Genomic DNA, 24,438 nt, shown 5'->3' on the forward strand with positions numbered 1-24,438 from the left:
TACTTTACAACTTGAAAAGGCATTTTTAGATATCTTTTTTAATTCTGCATATAAAGGAAGCAACTGCACTGTTCAGGCCTATAGTATGTTTGCTGTTGGTGTATATTTGTTTTTCAGATGTTTCCTGAATCACGGGCTGACCAGTAGATACTGTTGCTCCAAAAAAAATGATTAAAAAGTTGTAAAAACACATAATAAAAAACCTTATACATACCTTAGGAATGGTATCGCTGATTTTTTTTGCGATAATAAAACCTTGGCTTTTTTAAAACCGCTGTAAACCTTATCATCCCATGCCTATGCATGACTTTTACAAAACCTCATATCAAGGTTTGTATTTATCAGCCTATAATATTATCGACTTAATAGTTGTTGGTACCTACTATCTAGCTACATCTGAAGAGTTCAGATGCAAAAACCTCTAAATGCCGTCTGAAATTTTCTTCTAAAATTTGCATTTTTATCAGGCTCCTGTGTGTAGGTTTAGCAATTTCAGGTGTATGGCAAAGATAAGACTTTTCATGGTCTTCAAAGTGAAATAACTAAACAAAAGAGGCAGAGAATAATGCTCATTTTCTAATGGAAATTTCAGATATCAATTTCTCTTCATCTCGATATTGGTACATCCAAAATGAATCGGGCTCAGAAATGTTCATATCAGGATTTGTATTTAACTTCCTATATAAAATGTAATCAAAACCAACATCCCTTTCAAGAAAGTCTGCTCACTCAGTAGCCATATTAGCACTGCTTATCTAAGTCTCCACCAAAGCATTTTTTGATCTGCATAAAATCAAGCACTGTTCTAAAAAGGCTCAGCTGTGAGTGCTTCCCAGCTGTCATAGCCAAAGCTGAGTGCTCAGGATAAAACACACATCCACAGTGCCTGTTTAAACAGCGGGTGTTTTAAAAACACAGTGCTTCCATTGCAGCACCATTCTGCTGCGCAAAAATGCTTTGGTTGATACACACCTTAAATGCTCACTGAACTCGCAATTAAATTACATTTAAAATCAGCAACAAAATCTTTTGTGACCAGTGTCATTACTTTTGCTAGTTTAAAACATGTTAATTCCAGCTAATCAAACCAATCTCATTTACAGCTGTTTCAATGGCAACAAGAGGACGTGGTAACAAAAACTGTAAGACGACACTGAAAAGAGACAATATCTTATGGGATGGGATTCATCGCAGGAATGCTATAGTTTCCAAATGACAGAAAAAGCTAATATGCATAGACCCCCACTCCCCCACCCCTTCCAAAAAAGAACTTCCAGGCTATAAAGATTGACAATTCTTACTTGGAAAGCAGACTTCCTTCATTGTGGCGCCCATAATGAGTGTTGCACTTTCCCACAGTTGTTAATGAGAGTAAACAGCCTATTATTTGTCTGTACTGGCCAAATTTCCATATTAAAAGCAATAAAGTATAATGTGTTTTCCACAACCTCTACTATAAGTGGTCAAAAGTTGACAAGCTCAAAACATTTCAGACTTACATGTGTATTTAGCTGCATCAATATATGATCAGATTGACAAACACTGCTCTTAAAATTAAAATAAACAGGGCCCAATTTGCCAATCTGTAAACAAGTAGCCTTACACTATTACTGTTCAATTTATGATTCGATGAACTCAAATCGTCACACTGTTCTCGATGTAGTCTGGAGACATGTAAGGATAGGGCAACTCCAGCTGGCTGTTCCTGTCTGCAATGTCTTTCGCTATAATCTTCAGCTCTTTCTGGACGTCCTCCACAAGCTTGGCCATTGCACCACTGTGAAAGTACCACTCATTATAATGGCACAAGGGTACCTGAAAAGCAAACAATGACTATTTAAACATTCGCATTTGCATCCTACTATAAATATATGCCCTGAAGGCCCTCACATAAAATAAAATACTATAATGCTTTTTAACCGTCATCCAAAAGTGTTTTATACTGTGTTTATTCCATGGTCTGTTGAAATTCTTAATTCTTATTGGCGGAAAGGTGAATTCGTCAATAAATTCATTTAATGCACAGGTGGTTCCAGACAGTTTTGATCACAGTTCGAAATAAATGTGCTTTTCGCAAACCTTAGCGCTTAGGGAGCTGATGTTGGGCAACCAACTCACAAATATGCTCAAAAATATTTGCGGTGAGTTAGCTAATACGTGTTGCTATGAGCTATTAGATATGCCAGTGTCATTTACGTGCATACACAATCTCTTGTGCGCGCTCTCTCCCTGACTCTGCCATGACTGACTAAAATCTCTGTCAAATATTGCACCGCAAGGAGCAAAACTACAGGGTGGGCCATTTATATGGATACACCTTAATAAAATGAGAATGGTTGGTGATATTAACGTCCTGTTTGTGGCACATTAGTGTATGTGAGGGGGCAAACTTTTCAAGATGTGCGATGACCATGGTGGTCCTTTTGAAGTCGGCCATCTTGGATCCAACTTTTGTTTTTTCCAATAGGAAGAGGGTCATTTGACCCATCAAACTGATTGGGAATTTCACAGAAAAAACAATGGTGCGCTTGATTTTTCGTAGCTTTATTCTTTCATGAGTTATTTACAAGTTTATAAAATGTGTTCAATCTGCTGCCCATTGTGTTGGATTGTCAATGCAACCCACTTCTACCACTCTTTACACACTGATAGAAAAACCACAGGAGAAATGCCAGCACAGGCGTCCAGTATTCATAGTTTCAGGTGCTGCACATCTAGTATCTTCACACCATAGACAACAAAGATAGTGGGGCTATTCTTCATGGAAACCTCAAGGTCACTGGATATTTGAAAGTGCTACATGATGATGTGTTTCCCTCTTTATGCACTGAAGCTGGCACGTTCGCTAAGTTTTTGCAGCAAGATGGTGCAGCCCCACATTATGGGTGCCAGGTCAGAGCATTCCTAGATGAAAAGTTTCTTGAAAAGTGGATTGGTCGCTGTGGGCCAGTTTATTGGCCCCCAAGGTCTCCCGGTCTGACCCCCATAGACTTCTATCTTTGGGGTCATCTGAAGGCAAGTGTCTATGGTGTGAAGATACAACATGTGCAGCACTTGAAACTACAAATACTGGAAGCTTGTGCTGGCATTTCTCCTGCGGTGTTGCTATCAGTGTGTGAAGAGTGGGAGAAGAGGGTTGCATTGACTAATCCAACACAATGGGCAGCACACTTTTATAAGTGGTCAGAAACTTGTAAATAACCAATGAAAGAATAAAGTTACGTTAAAACCAAGCACACCATTTTCTCCTGTGAAATTCCCAATCAGTTTGATGTGTCAAATGACCCACTTCCTATTGAAAAAACAAGTTGGATCCAAGATGTCTGACTTAAAAATGGTCCCCACCCATCTTAAAAAGTTTGTCCCCTTACATATACTAATGTGCCCCAAACAGGACGTTAATATCACCAACCATTTCCATTTTATTAAGGTTTATCCATATAAATGGCCCACCCTGAAGACTTAACTTGTCTATAAAAATGAACAGTAAGCAGCATAATCAACAGTTGTTGTGTGTTAAAGGATCCAACCACCCTTGCTTCGCTCCACATCTTGCATTTAAAATCATTTTAACGCATGGCAACCTTATGATGATCTTTTACATATTATAGTATTTACAAAACTTTGTTAATGAATGCTATGATTAACTGATTAATACTTAATTATAATAAACACTGCAGTATGGTATAGATTTTACAACAATAAACTGTGGTGTATTGTGATATATGTTACCCTATAGTTGTAGAAAACAATGTGTTTTGGGTAGTTTGTTTATATTACCATTGTTTTTGTTTTACCACAGCATCTGTACCACAGAATTGCCACAACAGATTAAATCCAAGTACTTTCCTATAGTATAGTTCAGAATCTTTATATAACTTACTATACATATAGCTTTTTTCATGTGGATACTCACAAAGTCAATAGCAGGCTGTGACAGAAGAGACAGGACGCTAAGGACGTGGCAGGAGGAGTTGACCTCTGGTAGAAAGGACAAAAGATCCTCCTCGGACACTGAGCCTTTGGTTTGAGATGGGGGACGAGACATGGTCGCTGGAGTGTTTGGTATGCAAAGGTTAAAATCCAGCTGGGGGGTGGGGGATGAGGAAGGGTTTAGTGAATCTGAAAACCTGCTCCTGCTTTTAACCATGTATTAATAACTGAAGATACCTGAGAGAAGTTCACGGCTGAATGAAGTGCTGAGCAGGAGAAGATCACCATCGTAACAAACTTGCACATTTCAGCTGCCGTCTGAAAGGATTGTGGGACTCCTAGAGAACATGATGTGAAGATTATTATATGCATTTTTCATGTCTGTGAAGATAAAATAAAGTTGATGTGAGGTTTTATGACATGTAAGAGTGTCTGAGATAATGAAAAGGAAAATCTTATCTTCTGTGATTAAGCACAATCAAGCATACAAATGAAACATCAAATATTTTCTTTAAAATACAGAATTTTTCATTTAAGCATAATGTAGCTTTTATTATGAGTTAAAATTTCTTTTTTGAATACTTATTTTTAAATGAATGAACACAATCCTTGTTTAAAAAAAGCTTTAGAATACAGATTTTAATAAAACATTTATGCAACAGCTGTAGAAGTGGACATTTTTAGTAAAAATGTTTGTTTTAGTGCAGGTGAAAAAAGAATTTAGGAAAGCAAGCTTTACATATTCATTCATTCATTCATTCATTCATTCATTCATTCATTCATTCATTCATTCATTCATTCATTCATTCATTCATTCATTCATTTTCCTTTCGGCTTAGTCCCTTTATTAATCTAGGGTCATCACAGCGGAATGGACCGCCAACTTATCCAGCATATGTTTTACGCAGCAGATACCCTTCCAGCTGCAACCCATCACTGGGAAACCCATACACACTCATTCCCACACATACATACAGTATGGACAATTTGGCTCACCCAATTCACCTTCAGTACCGCATGTCTTTAGACTTGTGGTGGAAAATGGAGTACCTGAAGGAAACCCACGCGAACACGGAGAGAACATGCAAACTCGGCGCAAAAATGCCAACTGACCCGGCCGAGGCTCGAACCAGCAACCTTCTTGCTACCTACTGCGCCACCGTGTTGCCAGCTTTAAATATATGTATTGTAATTTAAATCTACAGACAAGTTGATTAAAAACAAAATAAACATTTAGAAGTGTATTCGGGATGTTTTCTTGCCTGTGATTAAAAAAAAATGCATTGCAGACATAGTTCAGCCAAAACTGTTGTATATGACTTTCTTTCATCTATTCAACACAAAAGAAGATATTTTAAAGAGAGATTGAAACCAGTAACCACGACTTCCATAGTATTTGTTTCCCTACTATGAATGGCAATGGTTACTGATGCTTCAACTTACTTTAAAACATCTTATTTTTTGTTCAGCAAAATACTTAAAGAGAAACTTCAAGTTCTGGAACCACTCCAGGGTGAGTAAATAGTGTGCAAGTGTAAATCTTTCGATGAACTATCCCTTTAAGGCCCCATTTACACTAATATGTTTTAGTTTCGAAATGCATAAGTTTTGCTATGGTTACACCTCCCATCCACACTACCCTGGAATTATCCAGCCCTGAAAACAGAGCTTTTTGAAAATGCTGAAGAGGCCGTTTTTGTTTAAAAACGCTGTTGTTCCATGTCAGTGTGGATAGGGGAAAAAGGAGACATCTGAAAGACATCTGACTGGGGCTTTTTCTCAATATTAAGTGCACAAAGTTCAGTATTGCATCCTTTCCTTCTAAGTTCACACTTGGAAATCAAACTCACGAGGACACGTCGGGTAAATAATCAAAGGGAAAAGTGTACTTTATAACCTCATTCACATCACCGTGGCTATGTTATTTCACATGTTAACAATAAAATGAAGACATGATTTAAGGATGATTTAATTTTGGCATTAACAACTTAACAGACACCAAAAATGTTGAGGAGTTAAAAATGTTGTAGCTAAATATTTATATGACTGTCATCTTCACAATATGCAAATTTATACCAAAATGAAGCCTATAACATAACTGCCTCCTTTCATTTTCATTGATCAATACAAAACATACCCTCTCTTTTGCTTAATATCAGTTTTACTTAACAATAATGCCCGTTATAAAAGTATAACAAACAATAAGTTTAAACAATATAGGAAATAAAGTCAAGTAATCAGTAATGTGTGCAGAATCAGTGTACGTGGTTACATTACTTACTATATTAACTTATCTTTGTGCTTAGCCAAAACATGTTACCTGAGAACAAGTAATAGATTCAAAAGATCAAAGGGTTGTTTGGATAGAAACAAGATTAATTAAATATCACGTTTAACAACTATAGTGAGATGAGATCCAGTGGTATATATGATATTGATGAACTGTCTGACTTGCGCTACTAACACCTGGGGAGGTGTGCTCAAAGCACTCGCTGTCTGCCTGGAGCTCAGACCTCCGCATACAGTGCAGTGCATGCCAGAGAGTATGTGTGGTCACGTGATGTAGGTTTTCAGCTGTATAGTTTGGATGGAGAGCATTTCAGAAACGCTAGGTGAAACGCCAGTGTAAATCTGGGTTGTTTGGTTCTAAAATGCTGTTATAAAACTAAAATGTATTATTGTTAACAGGACGCTGTATGTAAGAAATAGGCAGTACAAATAAATGTCACCTATACATGGGTACAAAATGTGCGATAGATCTTTCCGTGCACCTAAGTGAGTGAGGCCGAGGAAACCCTCCCTGAAGATCTCTCCAATCCAGTTCTGCAGCTCACAGTCACTCTGGACGTCTTCATCGCTGCAGTAATACAAGCGAGTCCAGCCTGCAACAAACCTAAACAGCAAAGATCATGTGACCACTTCAAACCTTAAGATGCCGACTCATATATTGTGAATCAAGTACCTGTGTAAAGCATCCCAGACTCTGAGAGCATCTTGAGCATAATAACAGACCGGCAGAGCATCCAGGCCTCGCTCTTTCACATCATCTGGCACACACAGAGAGCTGTAGCGGAGACGCTGGGTCGCTCGAGTAAAAAGCTGTGGTATTGCCTCCAGACCGCAGGCCACTGACTAGAGACAACAAAGAGAAAGAATATGGAATTAAATGTAAATGATTTTCTTTCATGGAGCATACAGAGAAGAATAAACTCGCCAACCTTGTCAAAAACACCATTTGCAGCTAGAAGTGTCGCTCTAGCCTGAATGTTAATCTGAAGAGTGCTGCGGATATGAGGCATTAAGAGCTGAAACAAACAAGCAAAAAGATTCATTTGTTTATAATGTTAAGGAATTTAAAAATAGAATAAAATCTTTATCGTCATGGTATAAAATTAAGTGCAGACCCCAGATGTACAAATACTATGTGCAAACACTGCAAGGTAATAAATACAAGACAAGACACCATACCATAGTTAATCTTCTGTATAGTTAGTTTGAAGAACATATTATGAATGAATAGAGGTAATAAATGCATGGTTTCCGCTACATTCATTCTTCCATGGGGGGGCGCCATGCCAAGATTTACATTTAAGACAAAGTGTAATTTGTTAATATGCATCCTATAAGTTTCTATTTATTCTCTGAATGAAACTAATATGAGTTCCCAAATTGCTGGGCAAGAGAGGTGTTTTTCAACTCGTTACCTGATGGGCTCACATTAGGTTTTATCCATATTTGCATCATTAATTCTGTGATCGATCCAGAGGTCTGTTAACAAATGCCACGAATGTGCACTCTTCCTGCCTATCAACATTACACTTTTTCGTTTATCCTGGCTTTCTTGATTCCACTTTTATGCAATACCCCTCTGTTTGTATGTCTCTTTGTTGTGTTTGTTGACTTTAGTTCCCAGAACCCTTTTCTCTTCTTATATACATATTGTTTTCAGCAGTGTGTTCCATATATACCCCCTTGTGTTTAGTCTTTCACTTTGTCTAGATGTTACATAGCAATTATTATCATTTTTGTTGTCTTCCCTGTGGAAAAATCCAGCTTAAACCAGCCTAGGCTGGTTGGCTGGTTTTAGCTGGTCGACCAGGCTGGTTTTAGAGGGGTTTTGGCCCTTTCCAGGCTGGTTTCCAGCCATTTCCAGCCTGGTCTTAGCTGGTCAGGCTGGAAAATGACCAGCTAAATCCAGCTAAAACTAGCTTGACCAGTCTGGTTTAAGCTGGACATATCTGGTTTTGGCTGGGCTCCCAGCCTGGCTAGGCTGGTCAAGCTGGTTTTAGCTGGTCATCTCCTAGCCCGACCAGCTAAGACCAGGCTGGAAATGGCTGGAAACCAGCCTGGAAATGGCCAAAACCCCTCTAAAACCAGCCATGTCAACCAGCTAAAACCAACCAACCAGCCTAGGCTGGTTTAAGCTGTTTTTTTCAGTAGGGAATTCTTTCCATTCCCTGCCCATCAAAAGTATTTTTTAAGTTTTGTTTTGATTTTGCTTTTATAAAAGTTTGTTTTTTGTAATTACCAACTGTATAATGTTTTCTCTCTGGTGAAAGTTACATGATGTATTGCAGTGATTAGTGCACATTCATGTTTTTAGGAGGCATTTTTCAGGGTGGTAATTCAGCGCTATCAGGCTAACGTTAGCATTTTTCAAGATTTCCAATTGCACCTCTAACAGTGGGAATTGGTACTTAAACTGGAGTGCTAGCGCTTTTTATTCTAGTGTTTTCCTGACCTTGAGTTTGTGGAAAACACATTTTAACACAGCATTAAAAATAAGCTACCTGAAATAGAGGATGAATCTCTGGCAGCTGCCTGAGCGTGGCCGTACAGCACACTTCTCCTAAAAGATGAGTCCGAAAGAAATGCGAAAGTAGCTGATGAATCTGAAAATCTGAATTACGGACCCACATCTTTGCTAACAACCAGTCTGGTGGGGCATCAGACGGCAAGAAAATAGGATTCTGTGGACCAGGAACCTGCTGAAGCTGAAATATTAGGATTATCACTTTTCACGTAGCCATTAAAATTCAGTCAAATGAAATTTTTGTTCTGATTGAAACTGTGCTTACTTGTATAGCAATAGGTTTTAGTTCTTCATCTTGGTTGTAATGCAGCAGACACAAAGGAGCAGACAAATAAGTCTGTTTGCCATTGACGGTGTTAGCAGGCAGCTGATCCAGCACTTCATAATCCAGAAGATACACACGTCCTTTCTGTGCAAAATAGTTACAAATATTGACTAGCATGTTACAAAATGATAAATCCAAAACATAAATCCACACAAGCCCACCTCCATCTCTTGATCCAGCGATGAGCCCTCTGGCAGAAAAGATTTCAGCATTTCTGAAGTGACCGAAAAGTTAGGTGGCAGATGGTGGATCTGTCTGACACACAGAGGATTGCAGCCATTGAGGCACTGATATCCAAAAAATGCGTCCTCCTGCCAGTGAGCCTGAACATATTCTGTGAGACAAATTGTTTGTGAAGTTTTTAAATCTGTATTTAATATATTTACACTCAAAGGCCACTTTATTAGGTACACCTGTTCATTTGTTCATCAACCCAAAAATCTAATCATTAATAATATGGATGCATGGAGTGTTTCAGAAACTCCAGATCTACTGGGATTTTTACACTCTGTACACTGAGTGTAAAATAGAGTCTGCAATAGAGAAAACATCTAGTGAGTGTCAGTTATGTGGTTGAAAATGCCTTGTTGATGCTAAAGATCAGAGATAAATAACTGGTTCAGCTGATGAAAAGACAACAGTGACTCAAATAAACACTTGTTACAACTGAGGTCTGCAGAAGTGCATCTCTGAACACGCAACACATTAAACCTTAAAGCAGATGAGCTACAGCAGCAGAAACGATAGCAGACTGAAGCTATAAATCACTTGAGGGGAAATGTTTCTGTGTCTGATGATTCTTGGTTTTTGCTATCACATTCAGATTATAGAGGCAGAGTTTGGTGTAAACAATATGAAAGCATAGATCAGTCTATTGCTTGGTGTCAGTGGTTCAGGCTGATGGTGGTGCGAGAGACATTGTTTGGTACACTGTGAACCTATTTAAAACACTCTAGTAATGGCTACTTCCGCTGGATAGCACAGATCACAAAGCTCAAATAATCTCAGACTGGCTTCTTGAACATGACAATGAGTTTACAGAACTCTAATGTTTACAATTTCATTCAAAGTATCTACAGTTTTTGTTTAGACCATAGATTGGGTCACACAACAGCCAAAGTTAGACTGAGCTTTTATGCACTGTTGAAAATATGAAAAAATAAAAAATGTGATTGTGGATTAAAAAACAACCAAAATTTTACTTGAACAGAGTAAATCTTACTAGATTAGGTTTGTAAGTCAACCAAACAACTTGTTTTTGTTCATGTGAAATCTGGCCATTATTAATAATATTTTTTCCTCGGTTGTTGTGATTATTAAAAATCTAAATGTTGAAATTCAAACTCTTGTCTGCTAGGCTTTTTAAGGGATCAATAATTATTTTGGAATGTTAAAATGTGGTTTCCTAGAGAACAATTTAAGAATTTCTGCAATAAAGCACCTTTGGGATGAGCTAGAAGAGCAGACTTCGTCACAGGTTCATTGGGAAAATGTTGCACAATGGGTGGGTCAGTCGTTATCAAGCTGATATATTATTCATGATATAAACAAGCCAATCATCTTCTCTCATGGACAATATGCATAAATGATATTGAACTTAGTGGATTTCTAAAAAAACAAAACTGAAAGAAGACGTAGTTCCCGATACATATTTCTCAGTTCCCTGGGCAAATAATTTCAGTCACCCTGGATTGGCAGATTCACATCATGGATATCCAGCTGACAAATTATCAGAATATATACCAAAATGTAAAAAAAATATATATTTCCTGCGTCTAGTTGAACCTGTGCCACAAAAAATTTAAGTGTTCTGAGGGCAAACATGGATTTACAATTGTACTACAAATGTATACCTAATATAGTAGCCGGTGAGCATATTCATTCTTCTTTCGCGCACGCACACACGCACGCACGCACGCGCACACACACACACACACACACACACACACACACACCACACACACACACACACACACACACACACATATATATATAGGTCCTGTAGATATATATATATATATATAAATTTAAATTTTAATTGTTGGCATACTGGCAATCATGTTCTCGCTTCCACTGAAAAGGAAGACTGTCTCCAGTTCCTGTAGGCTTCTCCATGATGTTCTTCTCTCAATTAATCCTTTAATGTAGTGAACATTGGTAACTGGGCTGACAGACAAACAGAGTAACAAAACGCCATTGTCAAATTCAGTTCAGATGATATAATAAAGAATTAAAATCAAACCACTTTGCCATGAAACAAATCCATACCGTTTCCGGATGTAACTCAAATTAGGTCCTAGATCAGCCACGCTGGTCATGGCTATACAGTGAGGACTACCTTCAGCAAATGTACCCCATCTACAGATGAAATAAACAGCTTCCTTATTAAATGATATGATACAAAAAGTATCAAAACACAAACACAAAATGATTGTGTTGTGAAAATGATTTACTTGATAATTTGTTGTTTACATTGGAGATCCTTCTCCCTGTGATTGGTTAAGACTTCTAATGTTTCCTCCTTTTTCAAGCACACTAATAGGTATTTTTGGGAAAGATTAAAAGATGATTTTGATATGAAATTAGTGAAATAAACATTTAAAGGTGTCCCAGTTATGCTATTTTTGTTGCAACAAATGTAACCAGGCTTTCACTGAATAAATCAAATATTAACATTTTGCTCAAACCTAAAAAAAAAACCTAAAGGTCTTCAGGTTAAAAACAGCATAAGTGGGGCACTTTAATAAATGGATAAACAATTACTTAAACATAAATGACTTGGTTTTTATCGGTGGCAACAGTAACAGCTCACCTTTGTCATTCCGAAGTATAATGTGACCATCTGCTGTTCGGATCCATTTATTGCAGGGAAAAACCTCCATCTCTGGATCTTCAGAACTGTGTTTCACCTGCACATCCTGGCAGTGCCAATCCAAGTCTGGAAACCCAGGCTGAGCCTCAAGGCGGAGTTTCACCAAAACCAAAATGCCAACTTCCTCTTCTGGCATTATGACAACTGTACAGGCCTGTTTAAAAAAAGAAATGAAGAGTTGAGGTGCAAAAATCTCTAAGTGCCATCTATAATTTTCTTCTACAATGAGCATTTTCTCCACCTCTTATGTTTATGTTCCTTAATTACATGTTTAAAGTGATGAAAATAACCTATTTTTTTACATGAAAGGAAAATTACTGAATCAAGAAATGAGAGGCTGAGAAACATGCTAATATTCTAAGAAAATTTCAGATGGCACTTAGGAGGTTTTTGCATCTGAACTCTTCATATGATTAAGCATACATACATTAATTATTGTAATTTGAATGTTTTTATTATTAAAAGTAAAGAGCAGCATGTATTTACATTTTGCAGTGTTGGGCAGTAACAAGAGACACAGAATATGCGTATTTGATCATTTGTTAAGATATACGTTTTCCTTCTCAAATCATTGTTAGATGTCAGTGATACCCTGACATATTTGTGCAAAATTTGATTTGTAAAACAATATCACAGCAAATAAACAATTTGTTTCTATTTTAAACATGTATTTTTTTTAAATGAACATGAACTGTAAAAAATGCTGCACACAGTCGATTTGTGTTAAGACAATATGAAGAAATTAAATTAAGTTGTCGCTAAAAAAACTCAAAACTATGTTGATTCAGCTCATTTTAAATATGTAGTAAGCATACAGTAAGCATAACTTTTTTGAATGTGTGTGAGCACAATCAAAAAGTTTACGGTAGTTTATCTAACAGCTGCAGGTGTTGCTAATTTAATATTACAGGGTAATGATTTAAATATATTTAAATTTTATTTTATTTTAGCTCTCCTTCCTGCCATCATTTGCTCGAGCCATCAAACGAACTACATTTTCAAGTGTGCGCTAACAAAGTAAACAGATTTATATTTTAATTTATGAAGACTTTAAACCTATTAAATAATTGCATGCGTTGTTTCCTGAAAAAGCTCAAAGTCTTACCGATCCGGGAAGGAGACGGTGTTCCACTTTGATTGGAGGACTTTCGCACAGAGAACCAATCAAAGAAATCCAAACACTGCTGTACGTTCCTGAGACAGGGAATGCTGAGGTTCGAACGGTCACATGAAAGCCACCCATTTTTCAGGAAACATTCAAAGAACCAGCCTATGGAAGGAAAAAAAAATAGCCGAAGAACTACATATGCCACCTATTTGGAAAATTATCAAACTATTTTATCTATTATTATCTAATTATTTCACTTGAGTGGTCTAATGTGATTTAATGGCCGATTCTAAGCTGATCTTAAAGTGCTTTCCTCCAGAACCAGAAATCGGCCAAATGGGTTTGAAATTGTTAAAGGGTTACAATTTTCCTCCTTTTACAAGATTTAAAGCACGTCTTTGGTGTCTCCAGAATCTCTAAGTAAAGTTTCAGCTTAAAATACCAATCGGATAATTTATTATACCATGCTGGATATGTCAATTTTGGGGTCAGAGGAAATTGTAGCTGTTTTGCGCCTCTGCCTATATATGCAAATGAGTTGGTTCCCCCACCCATTGTACCAACATGTCTGCGCCTCCTTTGTCGAGAGGGTGCTCGCTGCAGAGCCATTTGAGCAGAGCTGAGCTCCAGCGAGGGGGAGCATGAGCTCTCGCTCCTCCTCCTGTAAGCTGTTTTAATGCGTACACCAACCCCACCCCTAACCCTACCCCCAGTGACATCACTCGTAGAAGAAGTGCAAAAAAGGTGGAGCTCAAGCTCAAACTCACCCTCGCTGGAGCTCAGCTCACCAAAATGGCTCTGCAGCGAGCACCACTTGCCTTTGTCAGATGAGACGTCAGATAAAAACAGCACAATGACAGTCACAGGCAGTGACTCAGATATGGATTAAGCAGAGATCCAGTTTCTGAGTCAAAATTACCATAGAAAAGGTCTTTGCACACTGTAGTCTGAAATTTTTGTATGCTTTGTATGTATGTAAAAATTGTTATAGACACAAACCTTGCACATGCTGACTGAGTCTAATTCTTATTAGGTTATCCGTTGATAAAACAAAACAAAAATGTAATCAATGAAATCCTCATTTTCTGAGAGATGGGTTGCGGCTGGAAGGGCATCCGCTGCGTAAAAACTTGCTGGATAAGTTGGCGGTTCATTCCGCTGTGGCGACCTCGGATTAATAAAGGGACTAAGCCAGGGATGGGCAAACTTGATCCTCAAGGGCCAGTGTCCCTGCAGAGTTTTGTTCCAACACTAGTCAAACACACCTGAACATGCTAATCAGTGTCTTTAAGATCACAAGAAATCTATAAGCAATTGTGTTTGATTAGGGTTGGAGCTAAACTGTGCAGGACACCGGCCCTCCAGGACCGAGTTTGCCCACCCCTGGACTAAGAGGACAAGAAAATGAATGAATGAATGAAATCCTCATTTTCATCCGCTTTTCCAGGCCAGGGTCGTGGGGGCAGCAGTCTTAGGAGAGAACCTCAGACTTCCCTCTTCCCAGACACTTCCTTCAGCTCCTCCAGGGGATCCTGAGGCATTCCCAGGGCAGCTGAGAGACTTCCTCAATGCCAGAGGCCAGCTAAGAGACTTCCCCAAGGCCTACTTGTGGTGGACATGCCTGGAATACCTTCCTAGATATGCGTCCAGAAGGCATCCAAAACAGATGCCCATGCCACCTCACCTGACTTCTCTCGAGTTTTTCCCGGTGACAGAGCTCCTTATCCTATCTAGAAGGGTGCACCCTGCCACCAAGGGAACTCATTTCGGCTGCTTGTATCCAAGTTCATTTCGGTCATGACCCAAAGCTCATGACCAGAGGTGAAAGTAGGACCGGTAAATCGAGAGCTTTGTCTTTCAGCTCAGCTCCTTTTTACCACAGTAGATTGGTACATCAACTGCATTACTGCTGCCGATGCATCAATCTATCAAACCACCTTTTTTTTCAGTGAAGCACCATGGATTCGGACAAAATCATCCCAGCTGTGTCACTGTTGCTAATAACTAGCCAGTCTATGATCTCAGTGGAGTTTGCAGAGCATTCACATCTTATATGAACGTAACACTCCTGCTGTGTGTGTGTTAATTCTTCGTATCTTTCATAAGAGTTTTGCTTTATTTCATCTGAGCTGAGTGGCTTCCACTGTGTGATGCTGAAGGTCCATGCTCAATGAAGCCAATAGAACAACATCGTCTGCGAATTTAATTCTAGTCAACAATTCAAGCAGTGATGCTTTGTTATTTTTTAAAAAAGAAAAAGAAACATGGAAAATATCATATTTATCTAATGCACGGCACAAAGAGGAACAGAGTTCACCTTCTTAATAAACAGCTGCGTGGGATTATCCCGAAATGCAAAGTTTATTTCAGGAAATCAGTGGAATTTTGATACTTTGTTTGTGTTACACATTTTCATCCGTAAACGAATCCTAGACAGAGACTGGCAGTAAGTCAGACAGACACCTGCACAGACATACACGCCCACACAGTGGGACGCACACATACTGAGAGGTGCGACAGGCACTAAATCCAGCATATAGCATTGGTTCTCTTTGCTTACAGTTCTCTATAAGGTGGCTCTGATCTGTCAAAACACCTCTCAAATTGCTTTCTCGAATGCTAAAAAATAGCTGAAAAAACTAAAACTGATCTTATAATAGACCAAAGTTTCAGAGGCAGTGTATCAATACAATTGATACAACCTGAGGTCAAAGTTCAAAGAAGTGAAAATTTCTTTTCAGCGTGCAATAGGGGTGTAACAGTACACTGAATCATGGTTCAGTATGTACCTTGGATTTGGGATCACAGTTCGATACAGGTACAGTGCAACAGGAATAATCACAAATCCATAATGCTTGTTTTTTCTGTTTATTTTGAACAGGCAAAAGTGTTGCCTCAGAACTGAGAAGCTACTTGTGATGCTAAAGTACAAATTAAACAGAATAATAAAAAATTAAATATAATTAGACTGCCTATTAAATTTTCAAATATTAAGCACAACCGTCTCCAGACAACAAAAACAGTACCGGTAATTGTACATAAATTCAGTAAGCTTCAACATTGAAATCTCTTTTGTGAAAATGCTCACACTGATCTGTTGAACTGAACTGATTGAACTGCTCAATCTTGTGTGTGTGTGTGTTTGTGTGTGTGTGTGTGTGTGTTTGTGTAGAGAAAAAGACTCATATGCTTCTCTATGTAAATGCGGTTGACAGACATGTGTGACAGACATTTGTGTCTTCTGCAGCATCTCAGACAAGAGTGGTGCTCAGGCACTCCACTCCACTTTCCACTGACTGGTACAGTACGCTACAATTCGGGTCAATACGGGTCACCTTTATCAGGCTTGCGTTTCCACTACCCTTTTGGTGGGTGTAGTGTATGATAAAAAAAAGTTTTAGTCAACATCATTTTCGCTCGGGAAAATGTGTACAGTAAAGCTGTACGGGTCGTTTACATATCATATGAGAAGCACTTCTTACAAAACAGATGCTTTAAACACATAAATACTTGTGTATAAATGTTTATTACTAACTTTTCTATAAACATGATTTGACTAACTGCGCGAAACTGCTCGTATTTCAGACTGGCTTGTAAAAATTTAAAAAATCTGCTATTCTTTTTGGCGTTGTGGCTGTTCATCAAGACGACGACAAGGTTTGTTTGAGCCCGGGTTGACCATGGCTTATTATTTACATGTAGTTCCGCTGTAATCTCTCGACTGTGTATTTTAAACATGGAGGGTTTCTTGTTTTCATTCTGGCTTGTTGCATAAGGGAATTACGTATCTCTGTAAACCAATAGTGTTCAGCTGCGCGTCTAGCTCCGCCTTTCTCGTGTTTGGTACCCTTTCGAAGATATGCCGGAAAAAATGGTCCCGTATCGTAACACTCAGTGGAAACGGGCCATATCAGAACCAATCAAAAGATCTCAGAGGCAGGGCAAGAGTTGCCCACAAGTCGCTGTGCACCAAGTTGATGTGACAACATGGTCAAACTATTTCTGTTTTCAGAGTTCTTTGTGAAAGGCTGCTAAGTTTTTGCACGGCCCTGGTCTTCTCTGCCTTCTCTGCCTACATGTCTTTTACAGCCCTAGTGAGAAATAACCCTAACAATGAACCAGGAAGTTTCCAAATTATTATTTCATGTAGTTGGTAGTTAATTCAGCTTTTCTGCAACCATGAATGAGCCACACACAAATGGCATTACAAGGTTTTCTGTATACACACACATACACGTTTAATTTTGTGCTGTTTTTATGGGTGTCAAAAATTAATTAATTAAAAAATAAATGTTTCTTTGGTGCACCACGATGCAGATAGGGACAATTCGATATTGGTCAAGTAATAGATCATAACCGGTTATTACGTACTGATGTCATTTATCTCCTATGCACGTTGTCGCAGTAGAATACTTTGGTGATGGAGGCAAGGGCGAGTAAATAAAACACTCCTACTACTTAAAAGGAAGATAATTATGCACAGTTCAACTGCTTGTGAGTTTGCTGAACAGTCTATCATTGACACTGATGAAGGCAGAGCACACGAGCGGCTATTTCACTACTAGGGATAAATGCTGTCAAACTCCATCTCTGCCTCTCTCTTTCATTTTAGACATTTGAACCACTAACATGTTTGTGAGTTAATTTTTCCTCTCCTCTTGGCTGTTAAAGCGATACTTGTGGATCCAGACACGAGAGTGCCTGTGGTGCAAGTTTTCTCCACTGTGTCTATTATGGATGACCTGTGATAACCGCGTATTGTGCGCATATAGACTGTGACCACGACTGTTCTTTCCGCCATCGGTGAACAGCGCTTTCATTTTTAGAGCCAATCGCAACCCTTTCTGTTGATTGGGTAAAGACAATGACCAACCATAAGGGAGTAAGACCGCGCTTGACAGCGCTCAAAAAGCAAGCAGGATAATATTTACATTAGTTTATTTGCTATGAATGCTCATGCTGTCGTCTGTGCATTTATCAGAGTTTTGTTTGAAACATTCAAGAAGAGTGTTTTCTTTGAGCTGATAAAATTAAAGGTACAGTTCATATATCCAACTGCTTGTATTAAAGGATAAAATTGTATTACAAATTGTATATAAATATTATTATATATTTACACATTTTAATAAAAAAATATTGTGTTGTAAAGATACAAATCTAATAATGTATGGAAAGCCATGTCAATGCACCATGATGCACCGAGATATCGAATTTAAACGAATTGATGGCATGATAATCGTAACCGAACCAAACCGTGAGACCAGTGTAGGTTCACAACCCTACTGTTTTTGCATGTCTAACCACGGCAAATGTAAATATATAAGTAAATATATATGTATGGAGAAGCCATATATATATATATATATATATATATATATATATATATATATGTGTGTGTGTGTGTGTGTGTGTGTGTGTGTATGGAGCCATAATAATCAGTGCCTCAATTAATTTGGTGAGAGAGGAAATACAGCCCCAAAATCACTGGGATTTAGATCATGACTTAACATTCATTTCCCTTCGCCTTACTTTCTGATTTTTCAGAATATGAACCGCCAACTTATCCACCATATGTTTTACACAGTGGATGCCATTCCAGCCGCAACCCAGTAGTGGGAAACACCCATACACACTCTCGTTCACACACACACTCATTCACTATGGCCAATTTAGTTTATTCAATTCCCCTATACTGCATGTCTTTGAACTGTTGGGGAAACCGGAGTACCCGGATGAAACCCGGGGAGAAAATGAAAAATCCACACAGAAATGCCAACTGACCCAGTCGGGACTTGAACCAGCGACCTTTTTGCTGTGAGGTGAGAGTGCTGACCACTGAGCCACCGATTTAACATTAGTATTTAAAAAAGTTTAAAAAAGAGACTTGATATGTTCATCCCACATGTTCTCCCCGTGATCACGTGGGTTTCCTTGGTTGGGTAAGCTAAATTGTCTGTAGTGAATGAGTGTTTATGGATGGTGATGGGTTGCAGCTGGGAGGGCATCCGCTGCGTAAAACATATGCTGGATAAGTTTTTGGTTCATTCTGCTGAGGCGACCAGATTAATAAAGGAACTAAGCCGAATAGTATAAAAAAAATTTAAAAAAAAAAAAAACTAGCAGTGGGTTTGTCTAAAAGAATAGAGAATTTATAATACAATGCATTTTCAAAATAAAAAAGAATACCAAAAAACTGCAAAGAATGTTGATTTACAATTTACTTGTGTACAGCAAGTTAGCTTAATAATACATTACTACATTTTTCTCACTGCGGGTGATAAGTTTTCATATTGTACTCATTTAATCTGTCGTCATGATGCTGCTAGAAGATAGGCTAGTAACAATCTTTTCTGGTCGTTATTTGCAAGAGTTTGCATATAGAGTTGCACAAGCTGCGATCCATATTTGAATTGTAAATCATTTGCCAAAATAAGCATCTGCATTTCATCTGAAACTAAATCAAAATGAAGTTTTGTAATAATCATTTTACTTTTTTAAACAGTTTGAAATCGCCGACTTTATCCACTGTTTGATTTAAGCATATAACATGATTTAATTTGATTATTATAAAGTGCTGCTTTTCGCATCGTTCCATTGTAATCTTATCAAGATTGTTCAACAAGGCAGAGACATGATCAGTCCAGAAAAGACGACAAAGAAATGAAAGTACAAATACAACGGCATGTTGCCTGCTTACCCTGCCACTGTTTTCACTGAAGATGTGAGCCAAGCGGACTGTTGGCACTCAGTTGAGCACCTTTTATACCTCCACCCAATCGCGCGCACGTCACCCATCTCATGCACTCTTCCGGATATGTTTTTGGTGCCTATGGTTTCTATAACTCGTGAGTTCTGATGTGGCGTGAGATACGTGCTGTGGTCATGCTGTAATAAACAAAGTAGCGTCAGCTTATCTCTGGCATTTCAGTTTGCATCAACTGCAAATTGTTATGTGAACAGAACACCAAACAATTGTGTTCGTGCAATACTGATTTCTGACAAATGTGGTCCAAGCTAAATGTTTTAACGTAAAGTTTTAGTAACAGTCAGTGTCATATGGCAACTTTATTATGTACGATAACAGTTCTCTGTGCTAGAACGTTTATTAACAAGAACCAGCATGTACAGTTATGCAACAAAATCACTTTACATTTTTTAACAAGAGGGATTCAATCAGAAAAGACGAAGTTAAACAAAAAAGGAGGGGGTAATTATTAAATTACATATGAATATAGGCTAATACACACATTTTTCCTATTCTAATTATTAACAAGAGTTATTAAATGCACTTTTACCACAGGAAATGCATATATATATACAGACATTTTATGGTAGATGTTAAAGAAGCAGCGTATATTAACTGTTTAATTGCTTTTATAATCACTTTTATATACATTTGAATCTCTTTTTCTAGCACCATGAAGAGAGGTTTGCTTTTAGCAAACTTGGATATATCTTTTCTTCATTCATTTTCCTTTTGGCTTAGTCCCTCAGAAACACCAACTAACTCAGCCGAGGCTCGAACCAGCGACATTCTTGCGGTGAGGCAAAAGTATCGCACCACCAAACTTGGATTTATTCTGTCCTTGCACAACCTACTGCGCCTCTGCGTCGCCCAAATGGATTTATGTTCATGAAATTTACATAATAATAAAATAAAGTTTATAATAAAACCAGCATCTTTTAAAGAGCAATCCTTAACATAATAACCCAAAATCTCATGTTTATAAGATGAGGAAAGTCTTTTTAAAAGTGTGTGAGCAATAAAAGCATTTTATTAATTCATTAATTCAAAACTGTGGAGTATATAGGCACGACCAAAATAAATGTGAAATAGTTTCATTAAAACTTTCACAAACACAGCATTCTAACTCTATAACAATTTTAAAAAAATTGTAGAAATATTTTTATTGGATGAACTTCTTTAGCCTTATTTGTAATAATCTTTAGATCAGACCTAATTCTTCTTTATGGCACATTCTGGTTTAACTAGTCATCACTAGCTGTGGTGAGTGTGGTCATAAGGGGTACACATGGTCAACAAAAATAGCTCTAAGCTATGGTGTGCCAAGGAAATAATGCATGTGTGACAAGAAAATATCCCTAACACTATTACAGCAACAGTCTGCTTTTATAATTGCTATACGTTTAACAAGAGTGTAGTAGTAACAATAAATAATAGCCATGACTAAATTAGGTTTAACAGACTTGAAATCAAGAACCTGAATTACAGTAACAGAACAGAGTTGACAATTTTACTTGACTTTTTAGCCAAAAAAGTTGGCTTGGTGGCATAAATCTTAAGAGTACTGTTACATTCCATTGTGTTTTGAATGTATTATTGTGTTTTGGTTTTCTTTCTCTCTCTCTCCGTTCCTGCAACCTGTTTCTCAGCTAGGTGTGGAGGAGAGGAAGTTGATTGCTTCCACCTGCTACTCATTGCCCGGCAAGCTTAAAAGCCTGCCAGTTGCAAGCTACATTGAAGCTTGCTTCCAGAGTGTGGTCTCTCTCCTGCCTGGTTGATCTATTGTGAAAAACGATTGGTGCTGTTGTGTTTAACTTGTTAAAGTTAAAATCTGTTGTTAAAGCCTCTGAAGCCATTTGAGCTTTGTTTATAAAAACTAACTTTGTGTTTGGAAGCCGTAGGGAGGTGGGTGCCATTTTATTTCTGAAACCCTTTTTCTCTTGTTTATGTTTAGTTAGGGAGTTAGTGTACATTTCTGTTGTTGATTTAATTTTACTTTGTCAGTTTAGACAGTTTTACTCCCTAACTAGCTAGAGTGTACTTTTTGTTTGTTGTTTTGGCCTTTCCCCTCCTGAAGTCTATTTTTGCTTCCCAGTTTTGTTTTCCTATTGCACATTTGTTAATAAATTATTTAACTTGAATTTGGTGTGTTGTCGTGAAGGCAGGGGACTGACCCACACTCACCCCAACCAACATTTTTAAAACTTTTCACTGTTACTCCCACTCCTAGACACTTACCATCAGGGACGTAACAGTACACAGCTCTCAAAATCAGGATTGAAACATGTTTTAAACAGACCAACGTGTGATCTGTTTAATATTTTGTTTTACTTTTGAAATTGTGGTAACATTATTGGCAGCAAATGTGGTCACATTATTGACAGATTACAAAACATCTCCACTGTAAGGCTTTTTAATAAATAAAAAGGTTCTTATAAGAGATTACACAAACCTTTCAATGCATCACATCTTATTATCTAGAGAAAACGACATCATTATTGCATAAAATATTGTATTATTAAGGCATATAACATCTTTTGATCCTATGTCAGATATGCTTTTATGTTTATGCCAAATTTGCCCAATGTTACCATCTCAATGACACAGGCAAAACTGAAACTCGTCATGTCAGGCTTATTAAATCTATTGTGATTTTTAAAATGTAATAATTGTAGCCTCCTTTACATTGTAATCTGACATGAGTGTCACCAATTTGTCTTCTGCTTGTGTAGCTCATCTGATTCAAGGTTGGATGTGTTGTGTTCAGAAGTGCACTTTTGAAGACCTCTAGCCTGCTGTTACAAATGTTTGATTTCCAATCAGCTGAATCTGTATGGTGATTCTACTCTGACCAGCTGGCACCAACAAAGCATTGTCATTCACATAACTACTCACTTGATATTTTCCTCTTTTTGAGACATTCTGTACAAATCCTTAGAGATGGTTATGTGTGAAAACCCCAGCTTCTCAAATACTATCTAGCCCTCACAACCACTTAAATCACCTTCTTGCTTATTATGACCCTTGCTTTGAACTTCAGCATGTCATCAATGTTCAACGTATCATAGATGTCTTAATGCATGAGAATCTGCCGTGTGATTGATTGGCCATGTATGTGTTTATTATTTAACAGGTGAATATATCAGGATTTCCATGAGCATTAAAATCTTGAATATCCTTCTTCAAAAGATATTAAAGGAGAGTTCAGCCAAATATGAAAATTCTTTCCATCTTTGCTTACTCGTTCACTTCTTGTTAAACGTGATAGATAGAAGAAAGTCTGAACTTTTTTTTTGTAATTTATTGACAAATAGTATTTTGTTTCATAAAAATTATATTTTCATATCTTCATATTATTCCGATTGTATCTCTGAACACACTGTTTTGACGGGGGTGTTTTCTGCATGGATAACAAGGAAGTATTAAAATAAAAATAAATAAAAATATACTAAAAACATATGTTCCCTGACCGGGAATCGAACCCGGGCCGCGGCGGTGAGAGCGCCGAATCCTAACCACTAGACCACCAGGGAGCTGTGTGAAGGAGAGAACATTGGTGTTAAAGTAATAGGGGCAAAAATCTGCAACGCAATTTTCCTGCATAAATCTATTTCTAGTTGCACTTTTTTGTGGATTACAAATCATAGATTTACATTTTATTATAAAGCACGAATTTCCAACGTTTCATACTATACAATAATTAAAGGCAACCATTTGTAAACGAGTCTCTCCGGGAAACAGCATTAATCTGACATAGGTAACTTACACCAAAGTTTAATTACTGATAAACATGCCTTTTAGGCACATAACTTTAGGAAATGTTTTGTGATTTCAAAATAACCCTTTTCTCTCCTGAAGGTATCGACTGTGCTTTGAATAACCTTACTGCATGTTTTCCTTTGTGGTTTGTTCTTACAATTTAACGCAATCATGTTACGCACGCATGGCAGGACAAAAGACTATATCAAGTTGTTTATTTGTGATGACACTAACGATAAAAATATATCTAAGACGCATATACCACTTTGAGGGTTATATAATTTGTCTGATACGAAGTTAAATAGGACCTCGTGGCGCAACGGTAGCGCGTCTGACTCCAGATCAGAAGGTTGCGTGTTCAAATCACGTCGGGGTCAGCTACATTTTGTTTTTTTCCGCATATGTGAACGTTTTAAATTACGGAACGCATTTCCGGTTTGAGAAACTTCCCGTTGTAATTGATGTTGTAATTTAATCAGTTAAATAGACTTAAGCATCCATTTGGTTGTTAAAGCGTCAAAAGAGACGACAGACCGTTTAAAAGCAGGTGCCGTCATTATAGCAGGCTAGCAAAGAAACTCCATTGAAAATACTGGGGTATTTTAAAGAAATGGCATGAAAAATATAATTTAATGATGTGCTTCTTGTTTGGTCTGATACCCACTTTACATCGTATCTCAGCCAGGCAATGACTTTTTTTTTTTTTTTTTAAATCAGAAATCTTTTAAAGGTTTTGTATATGATGACAAACCGGAAGCTCTGAGGCTGGCTGATTGCAATTAAGAGTCTGTGTGAATATACCCCATTCCTGATTGGCCACAGCCCTTTAGAGCCTTGCTTCAACATGCTTCTATCTGTATGTATCAAACAAAAATAATGAACT

At 37.8% G+C, this 24,438-nt stretch overlaps 1 protein-coding gene and 2 non-coding genes across 4 annotated transcripts; 1 reads left to right on the plus strand and 2 right to left on the minus strand.

Annotated features, from left to right (window-relative positions):
• Window positions 1-565: 565 nt before the first annotated feature.
• On the minus strand, window positions 566-19,785 carry zgc:152891. 2 transcript variants are annotated; one of them, NM_001076710.2, is given in 15 exon segments: window positions 1,488-1,815; window positions 3,917-4,087; window positions 4,171-4,271; window positions 6,705-6,826; window positions 6,896-7,065; window positions 7,152-7,238; window positions 8,724-8,927; window positions 9,012-9,155; window positions 9,233-9,405; window positions 11,122-11,237; window positions 11,340-11,429; window positions 11,525-11,606; window positions 11,884-12,097; window positions 13,049-13,213; window positions 19,749-19,777. In NM_001076710.2, coding segments are annotated over 14 exon segments (1,992 nt in total). In that variant the 5' UTR covers window positions 13,187-13,213; window positions 19,749-19,777; the 3' UTR covers window positions 1,488-1,635.
• Window positions 19,786-23,257: 3,472 nt separating this feature from the next.
• trnae-cuc (transfer RNA glutamic acid (anticodon CUC)) lies at window positions 23,258-23,329 on the minus strand. Its single transcript has one exon. It is a non-coding gene; the product is annotated as a tRNA-Glu (tRNA).
• Window positions 23,330-23,860: 531 nt separating this feature from the next.
• Window positions 23,861-23,932, plus strand: trnaw-cca (transfer RNA tryptophan (anticodon CCA)). Its single transcript has one exon. It is a non-coding gene; the product is annotated as a tRNA-Trp (tRNA).
• Window positions 23,933-24,438: the final 506 nt, after the last annotated feature.

This window comes from Danio rerio, chromosome 21, assembly GCF_049306965.1.
Source record: "Danio rerio strain Tuebingen ecotype United States chromosome 21, GRCz12tu, whole genome shotgun sequence".
NCBI lineage: Eukaryota > Metazoa > Chordata > Actinopteri > Cypriniformes > Danionidae > Danio > Danio rerio.